The sequence below is a fragment of the Musa acuminata genome, chromosome BXJ2-7 (genome assembly GCF_036884655.1).
Source record: "Musa acuminata AAA Group cultivar baxijiao chromosome BXJ2-7, Cavendish_Baxijiao_AAA, whole genome shotgun sequence".
Classification (NCBI taxonomy): Eukaryota; Viridiplantae; Streptophyta; class Magnoliopsida; order Zingiberales; family Musaceae; genus Musa; species Musa acuminata.
The window spans coordinates 36,633,498-36,653,573 of record NC_088344.1 but is presented as its reverse complement, the minus strand read 5'-3'; the positions used below and the strand labels follow the sequence as shown (position 1 = coordinate 36,653,573).

General features: G+C 42.4%; 2 protein-coding genes across 2 annotated transcripts; one reads left to right on the top strand and one right to left on the bottom strand.

Moving 5' to 3' along the window:
- Positions 1–475: 475 nt before the first annotated feature.
- LOC103992816 (WRKY transcription factor 71) lies at positions 476–2,262 on the bottom strand. Its single transcript, XM_009412671.3, has 3 exons — positions 1,606–2,262; positions 1,087–1,230; positions 476–1,009 (listed from the first exon to the last, which is right to left on the bottom strand). The coding sequence occupies exons 1-3, from the start codon at positions 2,181–2,183 to the stop codon at positions 652–654; spliced, it is 1,080 nt and encodes a 359-aa protein (XP_009410946.2). The 5' UTR covers positions 2,184–2,262; the 3' UTR covers positions 476–651.
- Positions 2,263–9,606: 7,344 nt separating this feature from the next.
- On the top strand, positions 9,607–13,356 carry LOC103992815 (uncharacterized protein ycf23). Its single transcript, XM_009412669.3, has 9 exons — positions 9,607–9,852; positions 9,923–9,988; positions 10,069–10,143; positions 10,984–11,046; positions 11,135–11,194; positions 11,887–11,976; positions 12,070–12,177; positions 12,510–12,632; positions 12,972–13,356. Exons 1-9 carry the CDS (start codon positions 9,622–9,624, stop codon positions 13,098–13,100), a joined length of 945 nt encoding a protein of 314 aa, XP_009410944.2. The 5' UTR covers positions 9,607–9,621; the 3' UTR covers positions 13,101–13,356.
- Positions 13,357–20,076: the final 6,720 nt, after the last annotated feature.

The window sequence follows — 20,076 nt, the reverse complement described above, 5'->3', positions numbered from 1 at the left end:
CTTGAGAAAATGGAAAAGAGGGATGCCTGTTTGGCTTTCATCAGTTCTTGAGATAAAAAAAGACTTGTACTTCATGGTAAGTAGTAAGAATGGTGGCTTTTACAGTGATAGCCAAGAAAACTATGGTCAGACTGACTCTATTTGGGATTCTGTAACATATGAAACTCAGAATATGATGTGGAAACGATTTTAAGTGGAAGAGACAGAGTACTGCTAATCCTTGCACTTGCAAAAACCTTCAAGAAATTGCATCTGCATGGTCACAAAAACTAATTAGAATCAAATGGATTTTTAGTTTTTGGAGAAAGTACAATCTTTCCAAGTGTCACTACAAAGGCCATTTGTTTCCCAGGGAGCTCTTGACTTGTCCTGTCGTGGAGACCACTGACCGGATCGTCTTTAGGCTTGTGGTTGCCATCCTTGAGGCAGACGTCGTCGAATAGCATAAAATGCCTTCTGTCAGAAGCCTTGAAGATGAAGCTATAACCTCAAAATTAGATAGGCGTTCCTTTCACGGAGGGATTCTACTGGTGCATGAGGACTTCATTTCACATGCATGAAAGTTACTCTCAACCCGAACATCTCAACGCACTTCATGTACGACAAAAAGTTGAGACCACAGAACAAGAAACAGCATGCGACGAAGCCATGTCATGGTTGGCTGCCGTCGACCAAGGAAGGAACGATGTCCTGCAGGAGACCGTAGTCGGGGAAGTGAGACTGCTGGAGCGAAGGCAGTAGGCTCGCGAGGAACACATTAGGGTTCGTGTTCCCTTGCTGGGTGTCGATGCTGTTAAGTTGCGGGATTTGGTGCATCATGAGCTCCTGGCAGAAGCTGGTCGACATCATGGGAAGAGATGCTATCAGGTGTGTGCTCCCTCGAGCTGTTGCAGGGTTCTGATGATTGTGTTTGCCTTCGTAGGTGGTAATCACGATCGTGGGATCTTGATGGGACCTCTCCACCCTCTTCTTCACCGGGCACTTCTGAGTCGTGCAACGATAGTAGCTTCTGTACAGATATGTTGGTTCGGCGGTAAGGATGCGACCAAACATGTCACGAGCTCTCATGCTTACGGTTTGACTTACCTTGGATAAGGGCTGTTCTTGACTGCTTTCTGGCCATATTTCCTCCACCGGTAGCCATCGTCGAGATGATCAACCTCGCTTTTGGTCACGAAGGCGAAACGGGGCTGCCTTTGCCTTTTCTCTCCTTTCTTCTTGGTTTTATTCCTGTTGCATCCAGTTTCAAGCGATCAGACCGTAGGAAGCGAATGATTCAGCTGCTACGGTGTCGGAATATAGTTGGATGTTCATGCATTGATGATCCCCGGCTGCGCCCCGAAAGCTAAAGACCTCAAGGGAAAGACTTTGGGATCGAAGAACAGAAACAGGCAAGACCTTAAGGCTGGCTCGAGTCAAAAAGCTTAATGTGTCGAAACATAGAGGTCGAGATCACACAAGTGAGAGAAAAAATCCCAAAGCGAAACCAAACCCCATCTACGATTGAAGTTGCCATCGTCCAACACAATCAAACCTTTAGGCAGAGCAGAAAGTGAAAAGCAGGAAAAGGCAAGAGGAGACTTTTCAGTTTTCATGAGAACTCACACTTTCTTAGACGTATCGCCCCCGTCATCATCATCCTTGGCTTGTTGCTCCTCCTCCTCCTCCTCATCCTCCTGCTTCAGCTGATCCTTCTTACACCGTTCTCCGTCCTCTTCGCCTGCTGCCTCAGTGGACGATGAAGAGACCGAAGAATTCGGTGTCAGCGGGGTCGCACCTCCACCGCACCCGTAACGAGCATTGTCGTTACCACCAGTCATCAGCTCACGCGACGCCGTCCCACCGGAACCAACCACACCTGACGGCGCCGAACATGACAAACCCAAATCTCTACCTAGCGAGTCGTAGTCCATAGCCGGGCCATGCAACAAGTCGGTGAAGCTCAGGAGCGGTGACACTGCCTGCAGGTGGAAGCCGCGTGGACCAGGGTCTGCTGCGCCGCCCGGTGGCTTCTGGGAGAAGAGCGCCGACAACTCGTCATGTAACAGGAAGTGGTAATGCTCCCTCCCCTGATCTCCAGCCATGGACAGTGCGCCAGAGACGTGGTAAACGAAGAGGAGACGAGGTTGGTCCGAGAGAGAGAAAGAGGAAGACTCTTCCGTTGCTCCCTTCATACTATGCATATAAATAAGCTTCGATCCATCGCTTCCCTTCGCAATAATTTGGCTGGCGTTTTACGCAGGCGACGAGGACTCGTCCACGATCACGAGGAGCTCGTGGTGGGGGATACCGATGTCAAATTCCATGGCTCGTCGGACGCGTGCCAGTTGTGGAGCACCGGCATTTGACCAGCCCTCAGCACGTGGGAGACCGGGCGCTGACCCGGCGCGCTGCTGACGACGTGTGGGCGTCAGATCCCCCCGTCTCGGTGGTGGGAGGGTTGACGGCGGGGCCGCAGACGGTAAGTTCGAGGCGAGGAAAACATCAGACGGTCGGTGACGGCAGCCCCGGTGGTGGTGTGAAACCCACCGGCTTCACGGTGCGGTTCACGTGCGGACACTGTTGCGGTCTCGGGGCCGCAGTAACGCGTTTTTTGTCTCCGGCTCGGTGTCGGGTTGGCAACGACCAAAAGAGAGTGAGGCTCACGTTTGGGTGACGCGCAAAGAGGCTGGGAGACATCGGCGAAGCTTCTCGGTCACCGACTCGTCGTGTCTGGGTTCGTGAACAGAGCCGTGTCACCCGCAAGCCGCAACATTTGCCACGGATTTAGAACTGCAAAGACGTGTTGGGCAGCATCCACGGTGGCTTGTAGGTGATGTGGCGAAAAAGAATCTCTCAATCAAAATCTGACACGTAAGGTAAACGATCATGACTCATCTCATCTTCTCTAGATCACAATCCATGCACGATCAGCTTAGATCTCAGCCATTTCTAGAAGAAGATGATAGAGAAATAAAAGGGTTGCTTTCCCACGGCTGGACTCGTGTCACCGTGCTAAGGTTTGAATTTAATTGATGGATGTGCGTACCTACCCCGATCATCATAGTTGATTAGAATGCGCTCTATGTATTATATAGTTTTGGTTTGGAAAATTATCCTCAAATTTGTTATATAGATTTATTTAAGAAGGGCTAAATTTATAGATAGGTAAACTGATGATTGTTGCCTAATCAATCTTGACTATTTTGAACTACCTGATGGACATATGTGGCAATTAGTACCACCAAACAATATATTGGTTCTCCGATGCCTAAGTTTTTAGAGAGTTTGAAATAGAATGATCCATCGAAAAGATAAGGAAAGAAAAAATAATATATTATTTATAGTTGATGCTTCTCGATAAATTCAACACAAAGGTCATTCACTTGATCATTTAGCTCAATAATCATTGATATTGTTGGTGTCAACAACTTTAAGCCGTGGCCTCTCGACCAACATGGTCGGGTTCGGGTCCGAATGATTGAGGATCTTCCTGGACGACCCCGGAGATCGCTGAGGTGGTCGACTGCGGTGGTTCGATCCCGACAGGACAACCGTCCCCTCTGGTTGGAAACTCCTCGCCCAGAAACGCAGTGGGAGGCGCTCCGTCTTCGTCCCTGCACACAGGTCGGGTCAGGAAGCTCAACCTGACCCCTCCGACGATCAAGTCAATGGATAGTCACAGGAGGTTTTTTGTCTTTGTTTTTCCCTCTTCCCCCCAATCTCCTCCCCTCGAGCCGAACGCGAGGGTTTTTATAAGGAAGCTTACTATTGCCTGATGTACCCGCTTGTATGGAGTAGGATCGTACTCCTGGTAACGTCTGACACCGGTGTTGGCGTGGCATAAAGGACTGGTCTTGCGTAGGACGTGGCATGCTCCGGTCGTCGTCTTGATCTGCCTCAAGTGCCAGGTCAACCGAGACGCAAGGCGTCATCCGGGCGTAACTGATGTTAACCCGCTGTTTCATCGCTATTATCGCCCTCAGATATGACTAGTCTAAGATAACAATGGTTGACATGGCATATCTAACATGATGATGGTAAATGTAATCGACCTAGCATAATAGCTATCGGCATAATCGATTCGATATAACGATCGCTTATATGACCAATTTTATCTTTTGTATTACGCTACATCATGCTTACTCTTGCATCGATATCAACATGTCAAGTGGGTGGGGAGAATGATTTGGCCTCTTCAACTAACACCTCTATTATATCTTACATTTATGGGAGCAAACGGTAGTCTTACGGTATCCAAATCATTTCATAGTGGATTATGCCATTCTTATCACACCTGACATCCTTTTTCTTTGTGTCTAGAATAGAATCATGGATAGAGCATGGTGTTATTTCCATTGGGGAAGAAAAGGAAGGTTGGATGTGATCGATGACTTGGGTTTAGAATAATGACACGAAAACTGAATCGATTTGATTGAAACCTAACAACATTGAGATGCGTCTAAATCGAACCTAACCTCGACCAACTTGTGAGCCAATCATCACGACAATTGGCTCGACCAAATAGGATAGTCAAAGGGCATCAAACATCGTGTGCCAACGTTGTTTCGTCTCCGTATTCCATTCATGACATTTGACTTTGTACGTTTGTGCCTAATAATCATACTGCTTTCTTCATCACTCATATAGGATGGATGTTTACACTACTCGTTAGATTTCACTTAGTGTTATATTATTATCACATCTTATAAAAATCGATGGTGCAAGTTTTTCTGAATTCTTCTCTAATGTAAATAACATTTGACAATACGTACTGTTCAATCTACGTAGATTTGAATGAAATGATGGAGAGACATGGATGGAGTTTTCAATCACCTTTCTATCCGTCCAATGGATAGATTCATCATCGGCAACCTGTTTGAAATTGCATCCACGATCGACTGCTGGAAACATGCGGCAAATGAACGAGAAATCATCCGTGTGACAACGTTGACGTTATTGCGGTGTATTCATTGTGCATGGAGCAGTTGCGTGGGCTCTACGTCTATTCTCTCTCTCAGACCTCCTTTTAGAGAGAGAGAGAGAGAGAGAGAGAGAGAGAGAGAGCTTGAGATTGTTGACTGACTTGGAAGAGTCGCCTGGTTGGTGGGGTTTGGTATTTGGTTGGGGGCCGTCACCATCGGCGGTAAGGTCAGCACAGCGACGGCAACAGTGAGTCCTTTGCGTGGAGGAGAAGGAATGAGAGGTGAATCGATGGGTTCGACGTCAATGCCACCTGCTCTGCACCAGTATCGTGTGTGGCTCCTCCAAAGCCAGCAATCTCTGAGACGGTTATCAGCTGCTCGATTTGTCTTCTCTTCCTTTCCATGCATTTACTGCTGCTAGTTTTGCTACATCGAAGCTTAGAATTGAAGCTGACACAAACGTTTCTATGTTTTTGGGGATGTCAACGATGCTTGGACCACATTGCAATCAGAACAGACCGTAGTTAGATCTTAGTTTCAATTAGGCTCTTCAAGATTGGACTGGTTATTTGGCAGGTGAATTGGATTGGATGTTCACAAAACCTTTGCACTGTTGTTCTTGCTGGAGACTGGAGATGCCTTTTCTCAGAAACTACACTCTCTACTCCAAGAACTGAAGGCTTGGTTTTCGTAAGCAGTCATGGAGAAGCTGAAAAGAGAGAGAGAGAGAGAGGGGTGGATGCAAGCAATCCAACTGAGCTTTGCAAACGTCCACCTCTTTCCTTGGGAACAGCTGAGCCCTGACAAGAGCAAGGTGGATGGAGTTTCCTTTCTTCTTCTTCCTCTCTGTCTCTCTTTAATCATTATAGTTGACATCATTTGCTGCATGGAACCAATTGGCACAGGAAACGGGTCCCTACTTCATGTGATTCATTCATATAACAAGCCATAGGCCATTTCTTTAGGGGATTTGGTTGTCCATCCATTCATCGTTGCACAAGCTTCCATAACGCACGTCAAAAGATCGTTAGAGACATCAATATTATAAGGATAGCTGGTGGTGTGCTTTTTGACTCGCTCGTCTTCTTCTGACGATTGGAGGAAGACAGACTCACTGCAAGTCTCAACCACTGATTTCACACTGCACCCCCTGAATTATGAGCGTTCAATTGTGTACAACATCATCGATCAATGTGCATGAAAGTTGAAATGCTTTGGTGCCATTTGATTTCACATTTCCTACATTGGCAACAGAAAAGTTGGGTTCATTACAGGATCCAAACTCATAACCTCATAATTGCGTACGATGTGGCTTAATCGTTAGGATGTCTATCGTCTCGAAACTAAGCTTTTCTTTGAGTTTTCACTTCTCGAGACTATATTTATTTTGCACACTACTAAACTAGTGTTTGAGATATAAGCGTTGCCATCGTAAGAGCTACAAGTTTGGGTCGTCACGAGGCAGATGGGTTCGAAATTGGGTCAATCGGTTTGACCAGGCCTAATGTGGAGGCAATTGGCTCAAAAGCAATGGATCTCAGCCCATTTAGCTCCGGGTTTATTCGTCCGATGGGATCACAGCTTGGACATCTTCTTGCGAGAGTCCCAACCTGCACCCTGCCGCACTCACATACAAGGTTTATCGTCTCCATTGAAAGCTTCGGGGCCAGTTTATAGGCATCTAATGACCTTACCAAGAACTCTACTACCATTTAGATACAAACGATACTGCAGCTCACAATGGATGAAGAGAGAGAGGGAGAGAGCACATGCATATGCAGATTCTATCGCTCATGAGTGCCGGTGGATGGACTTGGGGCTGCAGACTGTTGCTTGAATCCGAGACAAGAGGCAGCGAAACATGGAGATGAGTTCGTCTTTAGACGTTGTCGTACATGACCACCAGAAGATCTCGGGAGCAGCAAAAGCTACTCCATTTCCCTCCGTCTTATCAGGTAATATTAGCTGAGGGGAAGACCAGAAAGCAGAGACGAAAGAACACAGCGGCGGTTGCTGTCGCCTCTTCCTTTCACAAAGTGACCACTTCTTTTATGCCTCCTTGCTTGGCGTTCCGAGTGCACTGAGAGATCGCCCACTGTGGTTGAACGTCGACGAAGAATGGAACAGTGGGAGACACAACACGATGAGATTTATTTAGGGAGCTGATGTGGGTAATAATTACGATAAGACTCACGTGACATCAGCTGCACTAGGTGGCGCATCACGTCTTGAGGCACCCGGTCAACGCGGACCGGAACGCCTACCAAGGCACATTAACATCGTGTTCAGGCTCGATCCCCCACGTCACGCCAACGGCAATATCAGACGCTACCAGAAGTACGATCATGCTCCCTGCGGGCAGGCACATCATGCAACGATAATTCTCACTATAAAAACCCTCGCGCACGAGAGGGAGAGAAGGAGGAGGAAAAATCCCCGAGGACCATCTACTAACTTGATCGTTGGAGGGGTCAGGTTGAGCTCCCCGACCCGACCTTTGTGTAGGTGCGAAGGCGAAGGTCGTCCACTAAAGGCGCAGGCGGGGGTTCTCTCCCGGTGGAAACGACGATCTCGTCCCAATCGGAACATCGTGATCGGCAACCTCAGCAGTCGGGAGGAGCGTCCCAGGAAGATCCCCGTCATTCGGACCCGAATCAAGCCGCGTCGGTCCTGAGGCCACGACTTAAAGTTGTTTACACCAACATGAGCCATTTTTTCGACAGAAAGATAGGAAAATAATAATTGTAATCCAAAATGCAATAGATTTTTGTGAAACAATATTAGATTGTTAAGAATAGAAAAATAATAATTGAATCATATATATATATATATATATATATATATATATATATATATCACATCACTAAAACAACTCAATTTATTATAATATTCTATCCCCTTTCATAAATTCGATTATAAGAAAAAAAATTATAATGACATCATATAATGATCTTAAATAATTTTGATTTGATTTGAAGAATAATTCTTCATATTCTTGATTGATAGTCTTTTATATTTATAAAAATGAATATTTCATATCTACTGTCCAGATTTTTAATATTCAACCAATAATTTTTTTCTCTTTTTTCTGTATTTATTTATTTCTTCCTCTTCGATATATCGTGTGATAACTTATTATATGTGTAAAATATTTTTAGACTAATCAATTTTATTCAAATACAATGCAAACTAGATTGTTCATGCATCAAGAAGACAAGAATGATTTGGGTTGAAGTGAAATCAGTGGATTCCTTAAATTAATTAGTATTGTGTTTCTTATAAATTTGAAGGTGATTTGGGAATGGTAGACATTTGATTAAAAAAGGAATATTTTGTGATGACACCTATTTTTTTTCCTTATTTTATTTTTATTAGGTTAATTTACCTAAAACAGCCAATGTTAATTCGTTTTTATGGGGTGACACCTTTCTATTTAGAAATTATCAGAGGATTTTTTTTTCCTTCGTAAATGGATAAATATCGATCGATTGATTTCGTCATCAAAATTGATTTAGAAAGCTTTGAGAAAATAATCGGAAATATAAAGTAAAATTAGCATCTAAAATTTTTTCCAATATAATAAGTGGAGGTTTTTTTTTTAAGGTTAATTTCCCTATTAAAAATAGATACACTCGTTTGGATGACTTATGTCCACAAACAATGTCATCATCACCGTCAAAACAATATCGGACGACTTATAATCAACCATCTGCGCTCTCATTCTCTGTCACCGCAAACCAACGGATGCGTACTTCCCGACGCATCCTCTGCTCCTCTTCCTCTAAATAGACTCCCGCCCCCAACAACTCCCGGACGCCGTCCTGCCTCCCATCCACTTTGCGATTCCTCGGTCACGGTGAAAGGGGAAGAGAGACCCACCGCTGCTTGTTGCGAAAGGGGAGGATGGCGGCCGAGCCCGGCGGAGGAAGTTGGCTCCGGAAGCTGAACGGCGGTAGGGGATGCCGCTGGCCGTGGAAGCTCCGCTTCGCCAACTGCTGGCGGTGGAAGCGCCCCAACCTCCGCTTCTCCTTCCTCGACGACCTCCTCTTCAGCATCCTCTACTGCCTCGAGGCCGTCCTCCTCGTGGGCGCCCTCTGCTGCTTCTACCTCTGCTGCGGCTGCCACCTCTAATCCTTCGCTTTGAGCATGACTACTGTCGTGTCTTCCTTCCCTTCAACACAAACTAAATCTTCTCTCTCTTTTTCCTCGTCTTTTTGTGTTCTTCGCCGAAGAGGGAGAGGGACGTGGGCAGCACAGCGGACGGAGCAGCGGCGCGATCGCAAACCGAAACCTCCGGCATAAGCCGAGCGGTGGAGACTTCTTACTGCGTCTTGTGTCCGTCCATGTGTTCGTTTGGTTTCTTGACTTCACGTTGCACTCTTTTACGACGGAGATGGTAATGAATCTTACCATGTGTTTGTAAGAACCGCTTGCTCCCCCCATAGCGTGCCTAATGTTGAAGAAGATGTTATCTTCCTCTTCTCTCGTCACGAGAAACACACCATTTAAGACGAAGCTAAAGCACATCGTTGAACGATCGTATTGTATTGGACGTGACAGCAGCCAACGCAGGCACTTCTTTGAAAGCGTTTTGGTTCTGTGGGATTGCCTGCACGAATCGTAAACGGTATAAAAGGGCTTCAAGATTCGTGCGCCATTCATTTGATGATGTTTTCCTGGCCTATAAGTAAAGGCGGAGAGCCTTATCTCCAAGGGAATGGCGCATGGAGCAGCGACGGGAGTCCTTCCGATGCCATTGTGCCCTGCAGCCAAACAAAGCGCCTCTGGTCAGCTCCATGGCCGCGCTGACCCCGTCCTCCATCTGCGGCAGGCATCACGCGCTGGCCGACGCCAACTAAAACGTTGGCCTTCGTTCACCACGAGAGCCTCGGCTTCGACAGTGAAGGAGTCCGTCCTCAGAGACTTCCGCCAGAGGAGAGCTCTGAAGGTCTGCTCTTGAAGCCTCTTCGGTGCCTCTGTTCTCTGTGCCGAGTGATTTGGTTGGTTCTCTTCTGCAGATCATCTCAGGACTCCAAAACTTCGACAAAGACAAGGTGGCCTCCGTGGTTATAGCTGCGGAGAAGGTGTGTGTACTGAACTATCTGGTCTCTCTTTGCCTCGAACCCATGTAAATTATATGTTCTGTTTCCTGCGTAAATGACAGGGGGGTGCTACGCATGTTGATATAGCCTGTGACCAGGAATTGGTGAAGCTTGCTTTGGGCTTGACCTCTCTGCCGGTAAATCTTTTGGAATTTATAAGCAACTCCTGCGGCTTAGTTTTTCTACTTTTCACCTGTTTAGGATCATTATCTTTGATTTATACTTCTTTGTTTAGATCTTGAAAGAGTTGGTGGTTGTTGGTAGTCTGATGCATGAGTATGTATGCACATCGATGTGTGCCATATCTTAATTAAGGAAGAAAAATCAGCCCTCAACTCTCTGATCTTTAGTTGTAGGAGTGTATTGTTCTGTATTATGTTTATGAACTGGGAAGAATGTTCATCACTTGCATAGGGGCTCAGTCAATGCATTTGTGGGCACTCTGGACTTGATATTATTGAGCCAATTATAAATATCTCTCCTTCCTTCCTAATGAGCATTAAGTGGTCTATTTGTCATATAGGAAGCCTGAGACAAATATGGTAAGTATACTTCGAGATTCTTGTGTCCATAAACAAGCTATAATGTTTCAAGATGGCTGTTGAAATTGCTAGTTATATTTTAACATTGTTCTTGTCAATCCAGTTTTATTTGAAATTAAGTAAAAGTACAATACTGTCCTAAACAAGACATAGATGAGTTGATATTATGACCAGAGCAATTATAAGTAAATCCTCATAGTGAAAAATTAGACTGTCCTATTTCCCTATTGTTAAGTATCAAATTGCACTGAAATGTTCTCCAGGTGCTGGAATTTGGAAAGGTAAAACAAAAGGAGAATTTGCAAATAGGTTAAGGAAGATTAGATATGGAATATTTGCTTAATGGATGTAATATTAATGTACTCATTCTGCTATGTGAAATATATTTGATCAGCTACTTCAACTCTTCTTTCTAAGAAAATTATATTTTGGCAGATCTGTGTCTCCTCAGTAGATCCTCTAGCGTTTCCTCCTGCAGTGGAAGCAGGCGCCCAAATGGTTTGGATTATTAATTTAGAGACCAAGCATTTGCATAAAATCTCATCTGTTTGTTTCTGATACAATTAGAAGTTTCTGGTGTACACAGGTCGAAATTGGTAATTATGATTCGTTTTATGAGATGGGTATTCAGTTCTCCTCCGAGCAGGTATGCAGAACCGTCACCATCGAGCATTTGTTTCCATGTTTTCTTTCTAAGCTCCTCAAGATAGCATGTTCAATGAAACAATCATTAGGGTATTATTCTTTTATTTTTTGTTTCGAACAGTTTGAACATGGCTTAATATTCAACTATCATAGTAATAAACTTCATCTATGCTTAACTTCTATGTGAAGGATTTCTTTTTGTGCAAATTATAATTTTATCTGGCAGAATTTTATAAGCACCGATATGCTGACTGCTTTATGCCCTTCTGGTTTTTTTTTATAATGAGATCGATGCTTGAAGAGATGCATAATTCCAGGACATGAATGATTCGTATCGCATTTGCTCATTCCATATCAGATTATTAGTACCTCATTGTGGTCATACTATGTAAGAGAGTCAAATTTGCTAATCAGTCTCAACTTATACTTAGAAGCTAATCAGTCTCAACTTATATTTAGAAGCCACACTGCTGAAATAGAGGATAATTGTCTATTGGAGTCAATTTGTAAGCTTTAAGCTCAAGTTTTATGGTTTAATAGTGACTAGTAGCTACTGATTTTACTGTAGTTTCCTATATTCTTTCAACTTCTCTAGAGATTACATGGGTCCATAAAAGATAAGTTTCTTACTTTCTCATTATTGCATTGAATCTGTTTTTATTTCCTTTATTATGCTTTCTGGTGAATTGTCAGATTCTAAAGCTAGCAAGGGATGCAAGAAGAATTCTTCCATCTGTTACACTATCTGTAACTGTGCCTCATATGCTAAATCTCCCTGATCAGGTAGCTCATGCTGTGCTATGCACTTAAGAAATCAGATTTTAACATAAGAGATATATTCTTCTTACATTTTTTTTGGTTTTGATTATATAACAGGTGAAGCTAGCTGAGTTACTGGAACAGGAAGGTGCTGATATAATTCAAACCGAAGGAGGGAAATACTCTAGTCCATCGAAACCTGGTGTCCTTGGTCTGATCGAGAAGGTATAACAGTGTTCTCTCGGATATGCACTGCTTCTTGTCGATAGCTAGTCTCAGTGAAACCGGGTGACCAATGTTTGTCACCGCTGAAGTTTGAATTCTTATTCACATACTGTAGTAATTTTATTCTTCAAATTCGCTGATTTATTTTTTATCCAGGTGTATGATCTTGTCGATATACATCTTTTTAACTCATAAACAAAATTAGAAAGGATTTTTGCATATGAATGAATAAAACATTTATAGGTTGGATGAAGACTAGACTTATTCGATTCCATGACTTCTCCGGTATTGTATTAACACAATTTGATTATTATTTTACTGTTTGACATTAGGCAACACCAACACTAGCGGCTGCATATTCCATTTATCGAGCAGTCAAAATTCCAGTTATGTGCTCATCTGGATTAAGTGCTGTTACAGCACCGATGGCCTTAACAGCAGGAGCAGCAGGAGTGGTATGCATATTATTTCTTTCTGTTTTTGTGATAGTTTTGAGTTTACTGTGCTTTTTCTTGCTTATTATTTCCTGAGAGAGAATGAATTGCATACAACCCAATAGCTTTTTAAGTGTCTGATAAGCAAACAAACATCAAACATCTTATTGTTTGAATCAACTCAATTTGAGTTTTGGAATAAGAGATTTGCTTTGCCTGCTCTGCTAAAGCTTTTAGACACAGCATTCTTACCGAATAGGATATCATCATGGGGAAATTTGATGAGACTTGATCTTGTTTAGCAATGAATCATCTGAAATGTCATACATAATGGGAGACTGCTATTTTCTCTGAGTGCAGGGTGTGGGTTCAGCTGTGAACAAGCTCAATGATGTGGTTGCGATGATCGCAGAAGTCAAAAGTATTGCTGAATCACTAGGCCTACTCTCCAGATGTGCATCCGAGGAGCTGAGCTCGGCTCGGCAGTAGTGTTATGTCATTGATACGCAATATGAACATCAATAGTTGCATTCCATATGACCATCTCTCGGATCATTCAATAAGTTAGAATCAACAGGTAAACAGCTCTTCCTTTTCATCTCTGGAAAGACTCCTAGTGTTGATGTGGGAGTTGTGTTTTAGTGATCGACATTGATCTTTGTCATAGTTTGCAACATTTTCCTAGCAAACAATGTAGAAGAAAATTACTGTTCGGTGAGTACCAGGAAACACAACATTGCTTCTATAGTTCTGCTGTCATGGCATGAGGAAGAAACAAAGGCTCAAACACTTGCACAATTATCACAACTCTGCTCCTGAAAACCAAACAGGATTGATTACAAGGGCGAGCATCGGAGATGCCGCTTGCCGTGAAATTAAGGGTCGAAAATGTTGGCCCTCAACCTACTTTCATGGCTAATGAACATCATCTTCATTGCTACTTGCATCCTCTTTTTCATCATTGGTTTCAAGGTAAAGTTACAATCCATATGTAGTCTCTGCTTTCCAACACTAATGCTGGTTTTCTAACAACATAGCACATCATAACGAGTATCACTCGTTCACTGTTCACTATGAAGAACACCAAAAATGATCCACCGAGAATAGAGATTAGGTTCCTAAGCTAATGTGTAGAATTTCCATTGAAGAAGCCAAACGGGCAACCACATTCCTATAGTATATATAGTACACACCGATCGAGGGAGTTCCAACTAAAGAGTTTGGAGTAACACAACCTCGAAGGAATCAGCAGGGAACGTTTCTTCTCCCAAGCATTCTGTGCACGTATAAAACCACATACATGGCTCTTCTGTCGCTGATTGAAGTTGCCCAAAAGAATCACCACCAAGAACAAGAAATTTCATTCATGGAAGCTGCTTCAGTATGGCCAACTTCAGAAAGTTGATGTCTCAGGCATGCTTTCTCCATCTAGTCTTCCTCTTTTTCTTCTTTTTTCGAGCAAATATGAGAATTTAAACACCTCTCGTATGAATCTGAATGAGTAAGAACAAGCCGAACTTGACTAAATATGAATCTGAACGAAACCATATGTTCAGTACAGTTTCTTGGTTAGACCGAAAAAGACCTGGCACATTTCTTGTGATGACATGATTCATGAACCTGGAACATCTTTCCTTCTCCATCTGCCTTTCGATATAGGATTAGGTTTCAGGAAGGAAGAACCAAAGGTTTTCTAGTTGACACTTGATCGAAACTAACGATCGGTGGAGAGCAAGCTATAAAAGACGGTCAATGGAGTCGCTTTCAGCTTCCGAAAGCATTGCAACATCAAAGAGCTCCAGGCCAAATTTGATCAAGAGAGATCCTCTACGTGCTTCAGTGCAAAGGATGGACGACCTACAAATGAGATGAAGCAATACGGAGGTGTTCTAAGGGCTCTGAGTTAGCGAAGACGACTAATTCCGACTGCAGTTGCGGCCATTCTGCTTGTAGCAGGACTTGGGCAGCTTACAAGCTCAAGCACTCATCAAGTATACTTGTGTCACTGATGCCGTTATCTCTGCAGTAGCTGCAGTTCCGAATGCTCTAAGAAGTTTTATCTTTTGACTTCATATTACAAGACAAATAAATTAACGTGTAGAGTTGATCATGTGAATATTCAGCAACCTTCCATCAGTATGGATTATTTGACATTTTCTGCTTAAAATCTACAAATGAGGTTGTTTAGCTGATTTTTTTTTGTTTGCATTTATTATCAATATGGATCTGTGTTCTTGGGTAAGTCATTCTCCGTTTCCATTTGTATTGGTATGTATTATCATTATGTTATAGTCTTTATTATCGATACAAACTCCGTTATTCATCAGTAGTCTATTATGATCGACAATATTTGTGTGGAGATAGAGAGGCCGAGGAGGAAGAGGAAAGACCTAGCGCTTATCGTTAAGGTAGAGGCTCAAGGAATCGAGTTGGTTAGACAACCAAAAGAGGCCGAGCAATGTCTCGTTAAGAGCTGAGTTCGATGAGGTGATCCTTGTCTTGCCTTGTGAGGTGTTAGTCTTTATTGGGTCGTCGAGTCTATTTATATGACTTAGTCCTTATGTTTGTTTCTTATTGTATCATCGGGCTTGTCCACCCGACTAGTCTCTACCTCGATAGGTCAAAGTCTCATTTTGAATATAGAGGTCTGATCAAGTTGGTATAGTCTTTTCAAGTAATGAAACTTTCTTTCCTTAACTTACAACATATATATCCTAAAAATATATATATATTTTTACAACTGATGCTAAATACATAGTAGATTAAGGCTTGATGTTTAGAGCATAGTCATCCTAGCCTAACCTCAAGGGATGCCTAAGGAGTAGAATCACTTTAAGTTTATAATGTGTCATGTACTTGGAGGCACCACCCCTTTTATTGTCCCGAGGTGACAGGTTTAGTCTTGGATAACCTTAATGAATCGATATGACCCTTTTTAGTTTGACATTAGCTTATCTCAAGATCTAGTTGGGTCATTGACTTCAACTTTCTAAAGCATCAGTTCTTGTCTAGAGGCTACTTCAATCAATAGCTCTATCGGCTTAGGACATGGGACAAACTTGGCGAAGTCATAAGGTTCCATAGGTGGCTCCTTCGATCAAGCCTTCTTCGGTAGAGAGATCGCTGTTAGGTAGCACTAGCGTAACTCTTTTTGGTTGCTTCTCAGCTCTCCAATGCTGGACCTTATCAAGAATTTTATCGTCACGTGATAGGTCAATACTATCACCCTCAATCTATTCAATGTGGATTAGCCTATGATCAAGTTGTATGTCGATGGGATATTCACTACCATAAATTTAAACAATATTATTTTGGAACAAGCCTCGTCTTTGAATTGATAGGATCGAGTCGCCACTAAGAAGGGGGGGTGTGAATTAGTGCAGCGGATAAAAATGACGTCGGTTCGAAAAATCTTCGTTTCGATAAAATCGATATAAAAATGTAATTAACTTGAAAGTATTCATAAGAGTGTAATAAGAAAGTAAAGTAAGTAAGGTAATTTGTAGTGAAGGTAAATTGCATAAATAGAAATGCAAACCAAGTTTTATAGTGGTTCGGCCATCATGAACTACATCCACTCCCGATTCCTCTTCCGTCGAGGCCATTGGCATCCACTAACGATCTTCTTTCAACGGACGAAGATCAACTACCCTTTTACACCACTATTTACCTTTTCATAGGTTTAGGAGACAATCATTTACAAGCACTTACTCCTCTCTAAACATAATTCTAAACTTTAGAACTAGAGGAGGGGATCTCTCAAGTGATTGATACAATATTTTCCCACTTTTAAGTTCTCTGTATTTGTGTGTGTTAACCAGGGATGAGAGGGGTATTTATAGGCTCCAAATATATTCAAACTTGGAGCCAAAACTAGTCTCAACCTGGGTCTTCTAGGTATTGGTGGTACCACCGCCTACAACATTGACACTGGGATGTACCACCACCTAATCTGGCGATACCATCACTTGACACTCTACCACTGGGCGTTACCACCGACTGACACAGTCTCGAAGATTGTTCCATTGATGGTTCCACCTCTTAGGTCACTATTTGAGCCTTTCACTTGGTCCAACACAGCCCAAACTAGGGCCCAATTGGTCCCTAATTGAGTTAGCCCAATTCCAACTTAATTACACCTAAAACCTACTTCAATCTAGACAATTATTATAAAGCCAAATCAAATGTTGTCCGACATGTCATTGGTTCATCGATGCCTAGTTCAATTCTTCGGTGCATCGTCCTCTCTTGCGGCCTATTGTCCAATTGGCCAGTTGACTTCCGCAACTCCAATTTCCTCGACGTAATTTTTACTCTTCTTGGCCTGATACCCGAACTCATGGCCTGAAGCCTTTTGCCGATACGTCGACCGATTCTCCGGCTTGGCGTCCAATCTTCCGACATGTTCCACTCTGGCCCAACATGATTCTTCCTACTTTAATTATCTCTCCCTTATCGAAGCTTCTTACGTCACTCAAAACGTAGATCAGATCACAAATACATCAATTGATTTCATCATCAAAATCTAAGATTCAATACGAATATGACATGTAGATTCACTATCTCAAGAGGTGAGATAGAGTTGCTAGTGAACCCCATCAGTAAAGAAGTCATAGGAGTAAGGTCGTTAGTTAACTGTTTGAGTTTTTCAAAAGCATCAAGGTAGAGGATATTAGCAGAGCTTTCTAGTCAATCATGATACTCTTTACTCGAGCATTGCTCATCCATATAGAAACTATCAAGACATTATCATGATTTGGGTCAAAGTACTCCGTCTCTTTCTCCTTGAATGTTATCTCTAGGTCATCCTCTGTCCTTAGGTGCTTTTCAATGATATCTTAGGCATAAGCCTTACAACCTAAAAAGTTGTGTCCCCTTGATACAGTCATTCATCCTCGGGCACTTTTCAATGATAGTTTAGGTATAAGCCTTACTACTTGAGGAGTGATCTCTCTCGAGGCAAGTCTACCAATATTGATATAAATCTACCTCTCTATTGACCCCTGAGGTCGGGGCGATGGTTTTTAGTGCTTTCGGATGAACCACCTAATAAGGTGTTCCAGATGTATGAGTTCTTCAATTTACTTTTTTTAAGTATTGACAATCCTTCGTGTCATGGCAGTAATCCTAGTAGAACCAATAATATTTGGACTTGTCTCTTTTTGCTAATAGGGCATTCATTGGGTGAGGATCTTTCAAAAGTTCTTTCTTTTTTATCTATAAAAAAATTGAATGAGGTAACTTAGGTCATTCGTTTCTCCTTAAATGCGATGACCTTGTGGTCGAAGCTGATTATGGCCACTCCTACTTTGGCCTCTTGTGTGATTTCTCATGCTTGCTCCAGACTATTGCCTTGGTGATATTGTATTAATTGACCCTTTAAAATATCTATAATTCAATTACCTATGATCTCTCTATCAATGACTAAAAGAGATGAGAGGGCTTTAGCCCCATCTTTCTGTATTATGAGTGATGAAAGAGCATCTAGCACGCCTCGAATCTCTTTGTGAACCAAGTGACAAAGTCTATAAGCATTTCTTCCTTCCCCTGCTTGAGTCTGAGAAGCATTGTTACTGGTGGTGGCCATGGGCATACATACTCGCGGAAGTGAAGTTCGAACTCCCTTATGAGTTGGGCAAAAGAATTGATAGAAAGTTACTTTAGGTGGGCATACCGTTCTTGTATTGGGTCTCTTAACATGGTCAGGAAGGTATGTCACATTAGGGTATCTAAAGTATCATATAATGATATTTGAGCATAAAAAATTATAATGTGCTCCATCAAGTCGACACTACCATTGAATGCCTCTAAGGATGGGAGGCAAAAGTTTATTGGAATCAGTTCCTCCTAGATTTTTTTGGGTGAACGATGATCAACCCAAGGTGGGGTCGACTAGTGCTTTCCCTTCTGATTATTGGAACTGGGGTCGACTAGTGCTTTCCCTTCTGATTATTGGAACTCTCATTGCATCTTCTCTAAATATCATTTCATTTGCCATAGTTGGATATGTAGGGAATCCTCCATCGACTCCGTCAATTGAGCCTCAAATTCAGACAAGGTAGAGTGGTAGTGCAGTCTACTAAATTTCATAGTTGGGGATCGAAGTGCCCCCTCGACTGACAGTTTAGTGGGTCTTGGGCCCTCCTAGATATTAGCACTACGTCAAGTTAGGGAACCTCGACGGGTGCTAGTGGAGCTGGTGATAGCGATTGAGCTGGTAGCATCACCTATTGAGCTAACTAGGGCAAAAGTAGAGTTATGGCCTATAACATATTTATTAGCATTTGTATTTGCTGAGTGAGATTTAAGAATACCTCGATAAGAATGAGCAAGTGGCTTGGAGTCATCCGTGGGGGTGAGAAACCTTGGTCATTGAATAGACGCCGATATCACATTGACATTTGCACCGAGGTGAATGCACCCATGTGTGGAAAGTGTTGCTGCTGTTCTCTTTTAGGGAAAGTATTATGGGTCGGGAGCAAAGCCTCTTTGTTTGAGCGTTCATTGAGAGGGTCGATGGGCAATCGTTTTTATGACATCAAGCTTTCTTACCACTAAAAAAAGTATTACAAGAAGTCATTAACGTTCTTATCAGCCCAATGTGACTCCGACCTATATGTGTAGGGTTGTTCGAAATGTCTCTGAGATAAAAACATCAAGCTCTTAAGATACCACATGCACAAAGACTGAAGTCAAGAGAGATTTTCTAATTTAGTCCCTCTAATGTCCAAATTAGTAACGTGACATATATGAATATGGACATGAGTGATAAAAAAAAGTGATCTCCCTTCGTTGTGTTAAAGATGAGCTTTTATATATGATCATAAAAAGATAAAATATTTTAATAAAAAATTACCTCTAACCACCTTTAACAATCTCTTCTTAACCTTTTTATCATGTGACAAAAAGAACAGTCAATAATTATGTGCCCACATGTATGAACAAGCGGAGGGTAGCCTCCATCTTATGCTTGAACTACCATGGTGCACGTTTTCCTTATTATATATATATATATATATATAGTCGATTAGGACATATGTTGTAGGACAGATATATATTTAAACAAGACCAAGGCATCAGTGGACATAAATGTTCTAAAACTTTTAATATGCTAAAATCAATATGGAAACGAGAAATTAGACCAAAAAACCAGTCGAGATTGTTAATACTTGATTTCAATAACTATCAAAACCCGTTATAATAAGCTGGCTGATATGAAATCTTCCCAAACCGATGTCAGTTAACGTATTTATCAATCACAGTGGCAAGCAACCATACCTTTGCTGAAAACATAATCTGACTAGGCGATGAACTGCTTAAACTTGCCCTCTCGATCCCTCTCAATCAATCAGCGCCAGTCAGTAGCACAGAAAGACCAACGCAGTCTGAAACATTTCATACATTCTTTATTACGAGATCATTGTCACTGAGCTACATTGAACAAAAATTTCACCGTGACCTGATC

Excerpts from the sequence above, each read along its gene's own strand:
- LOC103992815 (XM_009412669.3), top strand. The coding sequence starts at position 9,622 with ATGGCGCATGGAGCAGCGACGGGAGTCCTTCCGATGCCATTGTGCCCT. Across the intron at positions 11,047-11,134 it reads TGGAAGCAGGCGCCCAAATG|GTCGAAATTGGTAATTATGA; the intron begins GTTTGGATTATT and ends TGGTGTACACAG. Across the intron at positions 12,633-12,971 it reads CAGCAGGAGCAGCAGGAGTG|GGTGTGGGTTCAGCTGTGAA; the intron begins GTATGCATATTA and ends CTCTGAGTGCAG.
- LOC103992816 (XM_009412671.3), bottom strand. The coding sequence starts at position 2,183 with ATGCATAGTATGAAGGGAGCAACGGAAGAGTCTTCCTCTTTCTCTCTC. Across the intron at positions 1,231-1,605 it reads GGCGATACGTCTAAGAAAGT|GAATAAAACCAAGAAGAAAG; the intron begins GTGAGTTCTCAT and ends TGGATGCAACAG. Across the intron at positions 1,010-1,086 it reads AAGAACAGCCCTTATCCAAG|AAGCTACTATCGTTGCACGA; the intron begins GTAAGTCAAACC and ends ATATCTGTACAG.